An 11,669-nucleotide genomic window follows, 5' to 3' on the forward strand; every position below is an offset into this window, starting at 1 on the left:
GTAAAGGTACACACACAAATGAAATTTTTTAATGAAGGGAGAAAAGGGTAAATGAGAGAAAAATGAGAAAAATCAAAAGCTTCTTTTATAAGCTGTTTTCATACTGAACACTTCTTGGTGACCTGGAAAAGCCACATTTGTATGAATATTTCTCCCTTCTCTGACTTTGATCAGACTCTTCTCCCTGGAACAACTAAGGAGGTGTGAAAAGCATAATATATGTCTGTGTAGCTATCAACCACAGTGGCATGCATGATTTGATGTCCCCCACCTAGGCATTCATGGCAAAAATTAGCACTTTTATTGATTTCATTACAAAGAGTAGAAAAAGAAAGGAAAGGGCAAACTATGGAAAAACCCCCAAAATGAAAGTTTCTCGACTCACTCTTTAAGAGCCACCCATCACCCAAAGCCCTCAGAACTTGCCTAGACCTCCCTGCAGGCAGTCCTGCAAGCCCCCAGCATCCCAGTGGCCCTCCCCGTCTCAGTGCTGCTGGCCCTGGTGATGCTCTGCTCCAGCCCCACGTGCTCCCTGGGCTGTGAGCTGCCTGCCAGCCACGGCAATCTGGAAAGCTTCACACTTTGAGTCAGATGGAGAGAGTGCCCACTGTGTCCTGTCTGAGGGACAGGACTGACTTCAGATTCCTCAGACCCTGGTGCACGGGACCAGGCCTGAGAAGACAGAAGCCACAGCTGTTGTGCACGAGTTGCTCCAGCAGACCTTCCAGCTCTTCAGCCCACGGGCTCTTCTGCAGGTCGGGACGAGAGCCTCCTGGACAGATTCCTCGTGGGACTTGATCAGCAGCTGGAGGACCTGGATGCATGTCTGAGGGAGGGAAGGACGCTGGAACAGTCACCTCTAGGCAGTGAGAACTCCAGATTGGCTGTGAAGAGTTACTTCCAGCGAATCAGTGTGTATCTCAAAGAGAAAGAATATAGCCGCTGTGCCTGGGAGGTTGTCAGCGTGGAAATCAGAAGGTGCTTGGTCTTTGCCAACAAGCTCATCAGAAAAACTCAGGAAATAAAGAAGGCGTTGAGTCTGAAAACAGTTCATCTGGTCAACTAAATGGCTATTTCCTAAGACTCAAAGTGCAACCTTTAATTCGATTTTTGTGTCAGATGACATATAAGTTATAGCTAATATATGGGATTATTTAAATGTATGTTAAAGGTTTTGTTACCATAACTGTTTAAAACAGATTTAAGAATCCATTTTCTATATCTTAAAAAGTTGTAATAATTATTTATTTAAGTTATCAGAAATATTTAGGCTGTTCATAGCATTTAAATCTTTATCGTTCATAAGATAGTTTGTTTTGTATTATATTTTGTAGAAGACTACTATTTGTATTTAAGTAGTGGAAAGAAAAGTATTTTTAAGGAAGCAAGCTGGCTTGCACACACCTTTGAATAAAATCTAACCCAAAGCCTGATCCTGCAAGATAAACCTATACTGAATCCACCTGAATAAAGAAGGAACAGGGTTACCCACCCTGGGTCATAGAAGGAACAAGGGACAATTTGAGGAGGGACTGAATGTGATTCTTGAGACACAGACTAGAGGAGGGAGGGAGATGGGTGGAGAAAAGCCCAGGTCATGGACTCAGGTGCCTGCTTGGGGCCTGGAAGAACCAGAGCGCCTTCAAGGGTTAGTGGAGAGCCACATACATCATGCAGAGAAGGCACTGGCGACCCCACTCCAGTACTCTTGCCTGGAGAATCTCAGCGACACGGAAGCCTGGTAGGCTGCAGTCCATGGGTCGCTAAGAGTCAGACAAGACTGAGTGGCTTCACTTTCACTTTTCATTTTCATGCATTGGAGAAGGAAATGGCAACCCATTCCAGTGTGCATGCCTGGAGAATCCCAGTGACGGTGGAGCTAGTGGGCTGCCGTCTATGGAGTAGCACAGAGTCAGACAGGACTGAAGCAACTTAGCAGCAGCAGCAGCACATCCATCATGGGAGGTCAATCTGCATATGTGGAGTCTAGGATCCTGGAGTAGGATGAGGAAGGGAGAGGAAGTTTTCTACACTTGGCCATTCCTGAGAAAAGAGTCTTCCTGAACTCTTCAAATGGAGGCAAGAAAAACAGGAACGCTGGGGACTGCAGAGACAGCTAAGAGAGGCCATGCAGAACCAGTAGCTGCCATGAGAAATGTGACTCTAAAGACGTAAAAGGGTTTCTCAAGCTTATTTATATATATTAAACACATATATCATTGCTAAACTTTGAATAATTCAATCAAAGGAATGTGTACCCTTGACTTCTAGGAGGATGCACCGTAATCCTCAGCACTTCCTCCCAGTGTAGAAATCCCCAGCGTGCTCTCCTCATTCACTCTGCATGAAGGCGTCCTCTCCATTCATACAGCTGTGTCCTTCTCCATTACGGTTTCTGGTTGTCAATTTCCCCTTATGACTGCAAACCACCAACTCAAAGCAGAACCAGAGTGAAAGTTCTAGGTCTGTCAGACACTCTCCTATGACTTCACCTGCTCTGCCTGCCAAACACTCAGGTCCAGACTGTCCAGCCTCCCAGAGAAACACAGTAAACAGAGGGAACCCCGCCCCACAGTGAGCAATGGTGGAGACACCAGGGGCTCCTCTGAGCGTGCACCTAAGTTATTCCATGTGCAGGGCTTTTAATACATTTAGCAACAGGGGGACAGAGCTTTCCTCACAGGACATATGTTAGTAAAGTGAACACTGGAAGAATACAATTTCTCAAAGTAACAAAGATCTTTGTGGAAATTCATGTATTTAATGTAGGCAATCTTCAGGACATTGATGGATCAATCATCTTTCTCTTCTTTCCAGTTGGGACATACCACACTCAGTAGCTATATGTAAAGTCAGAGGGACTTTTGAAATAATTTTATTCATTTATTCATTTCTCACTGTGCTGTGTCTTCACTGCTGCACGGACTTCTCTCTAGTTGTGGCAAAGGTGGGTCCTCTCTAGTTGTGGGGCACAGGCTTCTCACTGTGGGAGCCTCTCTTGTTGGGGAGCTCAGGTTCCAGTGCACTTGGCTTCGGTGGTGAGGGCCCGGGGTCTAGAGCACAGGGCGGTAGCTGTGCCCCCGGGCTCACTGTCCTGCAGCACGCGCATCCTCTAGGACTGCATGGGGTCCTGTTGGCAGGTGGACTCCTCACCACTGAGCCTCCAGGGAAGCCCCTCAGGGAACGTTTAAAGTACATTGAGAGGTCTGGAAACCTTCTTGAGGATTAGGGTCCTAAACAAGTAAAAAACATCCTGATATTACTGCTAAAAATACCATTTTATTAACAGATTATTTTCTAAATAACCTTTCATTCAATTCTATAGAATTACCTGAATGAGTAGCCTGGTTCTCACTGTCCTTCGTTCTCACAGGAAGAAAGAGACAGAGGAACAGATGCCCAGTGGAAGCAACTGCCTGAATGAATGACTGAAACTCACTAGATTCTGTGACATAAGTTTCCGGTGAGAGACACCATCACTGAATGTCCTTCCTCCAGCTCTGAACCTCTGAGCAGAAAAGTGCTGAACAGTGTAAATAAAAGTGATGAATAATAAAAACATTCTCATTTACTTGACATATACAATCGGATGGGTACATTTGAAATTATTGGGAAATAGGTAAAATTAATACTTTGACGACACTTTCTTTGATCATATTGTGAATACATAAATGAAAATCAAAAAAGGAAGTGAAAGTCTATTAAAACAACTAGAAAATGAAAATTACCATGTTCACTATTTAAACACCTCGCTTAGAGAGCATGGCATCAGAGAACCTACCTCAAGGTTCCACCAGACGCCGTCTCAGCCAGACCAGCAGCAGCCGCATCTTCCCCATGGCCTTCGTGCTCTCTCTACTCATGGCCCTGGTGCTGGTCAGCTACGGCCCAGGAGGATCCCTGGGCTGTGACCTGTCTCAGAATCACGTGCTGTTTGGCAGGAAGAACCTCAGACTCCTGGGCCAAATGAGGAGAATCTCCCCTCGTTTCTGTCTGCAGGACAGAAAAGACTTCGCTTTCCCCCAGGAGATGGTGGAGGGCAGCCAGCTCCAGGAGGCCCAGGCCATCTCTGTGCTCCACGAGATGCTCCAGCAGAGCTTCAACCTCTTCCACCCAGAGCGCGCCTCTGCTGCCTGGGACACCACCCTCCTGGAGCAGCTCCGCACTGGACTCCATCAGCAGCTGGACGACCTGGACGCCTGCCTGTGGCAGGTGATGGGAGAGGAAGACTCTGCCCTGGGAAGGACGGGTCCCACCCTGGCCGTGAAGAGGTACTTCCAGGGCATCCATGTCTACCTGCAAGAGAAGGGATACAGCGACTGTGCCTGGGAAACCGTCAGAGTGGAAATCATGAGATCCTTGTCTTCATCAGCCAGCTTGTAAGAAAGGTTAAGAATGATGGATGGAGACCTAAACTCATCTTGATAGGACTCTCAGTGACTAAGATGCCACATCATCCTTGTACGCTCCCCTGAAGTCATTTTAGAAGACTCTGATTTCTGCTTTAGCCAATATGTTTCCTGAATTCAATCAATAGTACTTTCTCAGTAGCAATAAGCTAGTAGATAATAAAAAGTATTCAGCTGCACAGGGATCAGTCCATAAGGGATGACTGCCATGATGTTATTTATGTTTATTTATGTATTTATTTTATCTCATCATATTTATATTTTCATGTAAAAATGTTTGTCTGCATTGTAATAAAATTTAGAAAATATGTTCATTTCCTTAATCTTCTAATTTGTTTTATGTATTAATTTCTTATGAAAGTAATTACTGTTTTCATTATGAATAACTAAATACTTATTTGGTCTACATAAACCTATCATAGAATAGCATTTGTCCATTTATACTACAGAATAGCCATATCACTTTTCAGGATATGATTGTCAAAAGGTAGAATTTCTGGATCCCTGGCAGTCCAGTGGACTGGACTCCATGCTTCCAGTGTGAGATGCTCAGGTGCCATGGATACCTGGTCAGGGAACTAAGATCCTGCAAGCTATGGAGTGCAGCCCCCTCCACCCAAAAGAAACAGGTAGAAAGGAGTCTCTGAAACGGTGGTAGATGAGTAGTCCTGAAGTCACAAGTATAACTAGTTTATACCCAATCACCAGAGAATGGTTGGTGTCAGTATGTGGGGGGAGGACTCCCGTCCTCCAGGGAAGCTGCGAACATGTGGTGCTGTCTGGCTGAGCCTGACTCCTGTTACTCTTCCTCCCGCCTTCTCCTCGGTCCTGCTTTACTGAACAATCCACTCCCTTACACTATATCTTCACTGCCTCCAACACAGGAGCTCTGTTCTGTGATGGTTTCTGGCTTCAAAGTTTCTCTGAGTGGAAATCACTGGAAGAGAGCACAAGTGAAAGGAGAGTTCTAGAAGCTTCAAAACCTTTGAATGCAGCTCTGCTATTTAACAGCAGAGTGACCCTGAAAAATATCACAAACACTAAGGAGACGGATATGGCAACCCCCTCCAGTATTCTTTCTTGACAATCCCATGGACAGAGGAGCCTGGTGGGCCACAGTCCATGGGTCACAGGAGCTGGACCTGTCTGAACCAACTTAGCATGCATGTAGGCATGCATTCTATCTTGATCTTCTTCTCAAATATGGGAAAATAACAGTAGTTTTTCATAGGACTACTGTTTGGAACAATAAGTCCATATTACAAGAAGCAAAAAAGTGTGCTTGGCACAAATAATCAGGACAGTGAGAGTCCCAGAGTAGCTGCCCACGGGGAGCAGACTGGTCAGCTGGCCTGAGGCAGTGACTGAAAAGCAACATCGGAAAGATACTAGGTCTTTGGTAAAAATATTTAACTTGGGGGCTAGTTTCACAGGATATTCAGTGTGTGGATTCTCCTGTGCTCAATGCTGAAGACAATTCCAATTTCTGTGTTTCAGACTTCTAGAAGTATTCTTAGGAAGTCACAGAAATTCTTTGAGAAAGAAGGATTTGTAGAAAATGCTTTGATCTATCATAAAAATGAATAATAGGGAAATCAGAGAGATTTCTGCATTCCCATGAATGCAGAAAATCACACACATTACTCCTTAATCATGTTTCTTGCTTCTTTAGTGTGAGTACTACTCTACTACTTCTTGAAGACATTTCTAAAATCACCTAATCAACTCTCCGTTGGGTTTCCGTCTTTCAGCAGCAAGGCAGAGGCAGGAAGAAAACAGAAAGGGCCATGCAGTGTGAGGTTCTGCTCTCCAGCCCTGGGCTGGCCTGGGTTTGATCCTCATTGTTTTCCATAAACACTTCAGTCCCTAAGTGCTGGCAGGGTCACCTCCTAGAGTCGGTCCTTCTCAGAAATCAGTGCCTTTAGCGGAGAGACTGCTACAAGTGTATGCAGGTGTCTTATAACAGAAGCGAGAGTCTTTCTCTGAACAAGGGGCCATGCAGTCAATATTATTGGTCAAAACACATAAACCTTGCACATGCATACTGCCAGCTGTCCATGATAACAATGGTACATTAATCTATATTCAAGACCATATAAGCCCCTATATGTTCTCACACATTGACCAAAACAGGATCTTATCATCCTTTTTAGTTTTTGCCAATCTGACTGGTGACACAGAGCATCTAGCAGCAACCATTAGTTTTCCTTTTCCTAATTGATGGTGGTTGTCATCAGTCATACACCAGCCTTCTTGTCCATCTCTTGGAATAGGTTTGGAGAACTCTGAAAGAAAAGCAATCTGCAGGCAGGGAGAAATGTACTGTAAACAACTGGAGTCCCAGCATCCCAGAGTAGAGGTGAGAAGAGCTGTGGAGTTGAGACTTTCATTTTAAGACCAGGATGCTAGAGGAGGTGACAGCCTTTCTCTGTCATATCCACTGGAAATGCAGGTTTCTTCTGTGAATTTCTGATCCGTAGGCAATGAACCCTCTGCTCTTGCATTGTCACTTTACCCAGGTAAGTTCAGTTCAGTTTAGTTCAGTCGCTCAGTCGTGTCTGACTCTCTGCGACCCCACGAATAGCAGCACGCCAGGCCTCCCTGTCCATCACCAAATCCCAGAGTTCACACACACTCACTTCCATTGAGTCAGTGATGCCATCCTGCCATCTCATCCTCGGTCGACCCCTTCTCCACCTGCCCCCAATCCCTCCCAGCATCAGAGTCTTTTCCAATGAGTCACCCCTTCACAGGAAGTGGCCAAAGTACTGGCGTTTCACTTTAGCATCTTACCTTCCAAAGAAATCCCAGGGCTGATCTCCTTCAGAATGGACTGGTTGGACCTCCTTGCAGTCCTAGGGACTCTCAAGAGTCTTCTCCAATACCACAGTTCAAAAGCATCAATTTTTTGGTCCTCAGCCTTCTTCACAGTCCAACTTTCACATCCATACATGACCACAGGAAAAACCATAGCCTTGACTAGACGGAACTTAGTCGGCAAAGCAATGTCTCTGCTTTTGAATATGCTATCTAGGTTGGTCATAACTTTCCTTCCAAGGAGTAAGTGTCTTTTAATTTCATGGTTGCAGTCACCATCTGCAGTGATTTTGGAGCCCAAAAAAATAAAGTCTGATACTGTTTCTACTGTTTCCCCATCTATTTCCCATGAAGTGATGGGACTGGATGCCATGATCTTCGTTTTCTGAATATTGAGCTTTAAGCCAACTTTTTCACTCTCCTCTTTCACTTTCATCAAGAGGCTTTTGAGTTCCTCTTCACTTTCTGCCATAATGGTGGTGTCATGCATACCTGAGGTTATTGATATTTCTCCTGGCAATCTTGATTCCAGCTTGTGTTTCTTCCAGTCCAGCGTTTCTCATGATGAAACTCTGCATATAACTTAAATAAGAAGGGTGAAAATATACATAGAGCCTTGACGTACTCCTTTTCCTATTTGGAACCAGTCTCTTGTTCCATGTCCAGTTCTAACTGTTGCTTCCTGACCTGCATATAGATTTCTCAAGAGGCAGGTCAGGTGGTCTGGTATTCCAATCTCTCTCAGAATTTTCCACAGTTCATTGTGATCCACACAGTCAAAGGCTTTGGCATAGTCAATAAAAGAGAAATAGATGTTTTTCTGGAACTCTCTTGCGTTTTCGATGATCCAGTGGATGTTGGCATTTTGATCTCTGGTTCCTCTGCCTTTTCTAAAACCAGCTTGAACATCAGGAAGTTCACACTTCACATATTGTTGAAGCCTGGATTGGAGAATTTTGAGTATTACTTTACTAGCGTGTGAGATGAGTAAAACTGCTTGGTAGTGTGAACATATTTTGGCATTGAATGAAAACTGACCTTTTCAGTCCCGTGCCCACTGCTGAGTTTTCCCAATTTTCTGGCATATTGAGTGCAGCACTTTCACAGATTCATCTTTCAGGACTTGAAATAGCCAAGGAGTTCATAGTTCATTTCTGTTCAAACTTCATGATCTCCAGCTAGAAACACACAGATTGCAATGTCCTCAAGCAGATCCCAGGCTCCACACTCACACTGCACTCCTGCCATCTGGTTGGTATCCAGTCTGAGTTTCATTTGTGACAAAGACAATTGTAGTTTTCCTGTGTTCAGGGCCCAGAACTGTTTTCCGGTCAAACTCATGAAGTAGGTCATGACCTGCTCTAGTTTTCAGGGCTTTAAAAATCTGTCTTGATGGTGATGCCTTTCGAAGATGCATGCTGGAATCATATCCCCAACTGCCTATTTCACAGCTGGTACCTACTGAGCACACATTATGCTGAAATCAAAAGCATTTTGATTGCACGTGTTTAAGCCACTAATCCATATGATTTGACATTTCAAAAAAGTTAATGAAACTCTCCAATGAAAAACTGACTACATAAAAAAATGGATGTTTAATAGATGTATCCTGATGAAAAGACATGAGAGGAAAAAGGAATTTGTTAGTTGAGATTTGTTATTTGAGAGAAATATCAATAAACTCAGATATGCAGATGACACCACCCTTATGGCAGAAAGTGAAGAGGAACTCAAAAGCCTCTTGATGAAAGTGAAAGAGGAGAGTGAAAAAGTTGGCTTAAAACTCAACATTCAGAAAACGAAGATCATGGCATCTGGTCACATCACTTCCTGGGAATAGATGGGGAAACAGTGGAAAGAGTGTCAGACTTTACATTTTTGGGCTCCAAAATCACTGCAGATGGTGACTGCAACCATGAAATTAAAAGATGCTTACTCCTCGGAAGGAAAGTTATGACCAACCTAGATGGCATATTCAAAGCAGAGACATTGCTTTGCCAACAAAGGTCCGTCTAGGCAAGGCTATGGCTTTTCCAGTTGTCATGTATGGATGTGAGAGCTGGACTGTGAACAAACCTGAGTGCTGGAGAACTGATGCTTTTGAACTGTGGTGTTGGAGAAGACTCGTGAGAGTCCCGCGGACCCCAAGGAGATCCAACCAGTCCATTCTAAAGGAGATAAGCCCTGGGTGTTCTTTGGAAGGAATGATGCTAAATGCTCCAGTACTTTGGCCACCTCATGGGAAGAGCTGACTCATTGGAAAAGACTCTGATGCTGGGAGGGATTGGGGCAGGAGGAGAAGAGGACGATAGAGGATGAGATGGCTGGATGGCATCAAGGCTCAATGGACGTGAGTCTGAGTGAACTCCAGGAGTTGGTGATGGACAGGGAGGCCTGGAGTGCTGCAATTCATGGGGTCGCAAAGAGTCAGACACAACTGAGCAACTGAAATGAACTGAACTGAACTGACTGGGTCATAATTTGTCAAATATGGCATTCCCTCAGTGAAGAGAGATATATACGAAGTAGCAATTTTGAAAACATTACTGAGGATTCTGCTTCCATTAAAGCCAGCAACTTACAAGTTCTGTTGTGGCATAAGGAAAATATTTCAACTTGATGTCAGTTTAAGACATATATATTTTAAAAAGATTTTTCAGACAATTAACATTACAGGAGAAAATTACCTGTTATATTAATAGTGAATGAAATAATTTTCTTTTTCCCTTGGGGCGCCTTTAAGTCTTAGTCTTGTCCCCAAGTCTTCCTTCCCACTGGAAGGTCACAGTATCAGGCAGATTTCTGTCCGGACGTTGTCTTCTATTCTTCCAGTCATTTCCCCATATTCAGGTAATTTGGTAGCAGCAAGTATGCTTTACCTATAGCCGCAAGTACCATCAGCTTGGAGTTTTCTACAGAGGATTCACTGAATCGTTTGTAATCCAATCTGAGCGGGGGTCATCACTCTCAAGGATCTTGGTCCATCATGTATCTCAATTTTATGGTGAGGATCACTTAACAATCTATGAGTCATCTTGGACAGTTAAATGCGATTCTTTTATAATTATTAGAATTATTAATTTTGTCAAGCACAGTTAGACTCTCAGTAATAACTACCACTTGATAATTTCAGTTTGCTTCTTATACAAAATAATCAGGATACTTTGTAAATCGCTCAGCTTATCGAGAATTTGGAGGGAGACATTAATGGAAATAAGAGATTTGTAACACTGAGGTATGAAACAACAAAGGGACAGCTTGTGTTAGAAGCAAAAAAGGGAAATAAGCGAGAGTTCAGTACATGCAGTGGGCTCAGGTGTTTATGCTGTGGATGGGAGTTTGGAATCTGACCTTCATTATTAGATTAGTTCATTCACATAAAATCTTAGCAGGCGGCTCTTGGAAAGGAGAATATTAACTCATTTCACTATGTTGGAAGGATTAAGTGAGTCCCTTTAGAGGCTAAGGAATTTGTAGCTGTTGTCACTGTCATTTTTGATGAACACTGAGTGTCTGGGGAATTTGTCTGGTGAAAGTGTTAGTGGCTCAGTCGAGTCTGACATTTGGTGACCCCGTGAACTGTAGCCTGTCAGGCTCCTCTGCCCATGGAATTCTCCAAGCAAGAATACTGGAGTGGGTTACCATTTCCTTCTCCAGGGGATCTTCCCGACTCAGGGATTGAACCCTGGTCTCCTGCATTGCAGGCAGATTCTTTACCATCTGAGCCACCAGGGAAGCCTGGTAGGTCCTTGGTAATTAGGTTCACAGTATAACATTTATAACATTTAATGAGCAAACAATCCAGGATGGATGTGCCATAAAAAGTGAGGGTAGCATCAGGGAATGTGTTCTTTCTCCTCAAATAAATACCAAGAATGAAATAGATCCTAAGGAATCCTTGCCATAAACACAATACATTGGTATCTTCTTATTACCATGTCACAGACTGAATGTGTGTGTGTTCCCCAAATTCATATATCGAAACCCTCCCCCTCGAGACTCCCTGATGGTCCAGTGGCCAGGACTCCATGCTCCCGCAGCAGGGAGCCCGAGTTGGATCTCTGGTCAGGGAACTAGATCCTGGCATGTGGCAAAGCAAGACTTTCCATGGCCCAAGTAAAAATCCTGGATGAAGCAAGGAAGATCCAAGATCCAGCATGCTTCACTAAGACGTGGCCCGTCAAATAAGGACATAAAATAAGTATTTTTAAAAATTCTTAAAAACCTGCAGAAACCCAACCCATCAATATGATCCTATCACAAACTGGAATATTAGGGAGATCACTAGGGTTCAGCTCAGTTCAGTTCAGTCACTCAGTCGTGTCCGACTCTTTGCGACCCAATGAACTGCAGCACGCCAGGCCTCCCTTTCCATCACCAACTCCCGGAGTTCACTCAAACTCATGTCCATCGACTCGTGATGCCATCCAGCCTTCTCATCCT

General features: G+C 44.0%; 1 protein-coding gene and 1 pseudogene across 1 annotated transcript; both read left to right on the top strand.

The window, feature by feature from the left end:
• The first annotated feature begins 442 nt into the window (after positions 1-442).
• On the top strand, positions 443-1,066 carry LOC108634975 (annotated as a pseudogene).
• Positions 1,067-3,743: 2,677 nt separating this feature from the next.
• Positions 3,744-4,567, top strand: LOC108634976 (interferon omega-1-like). Its single transcript, XM_018045296.1, has one exon. The coding sequence runs from the start codon at positions 3,763-3,765 to the stop codon at positions 4,381-4,383; it is 621 nt and encodes a 206-aa protein (XP_017900785.1). The 5' UTR covers positions 3,744-3,762; the 3' UTR covers positions 4,384-4,567.
• Positions 4,568-11,669: the final 7,102 nt, after the last annotated feature.

The sequence above is a fragment of the Capra hircus genome, unplaced genomic scaffold (assembly GCF_001704415.2).
Source record: "Capra hircus breed San Clemente unplaced genomic scaffold, ASM170441v1, whole genome shotgun sequence".
NCBI classification, from domain to species: domain Eukaryota; kingdom Metazoa; phylum Chordata; class Mammalia; order Artiodactyla; family Bovidae; genus Capra; species Capra hircus.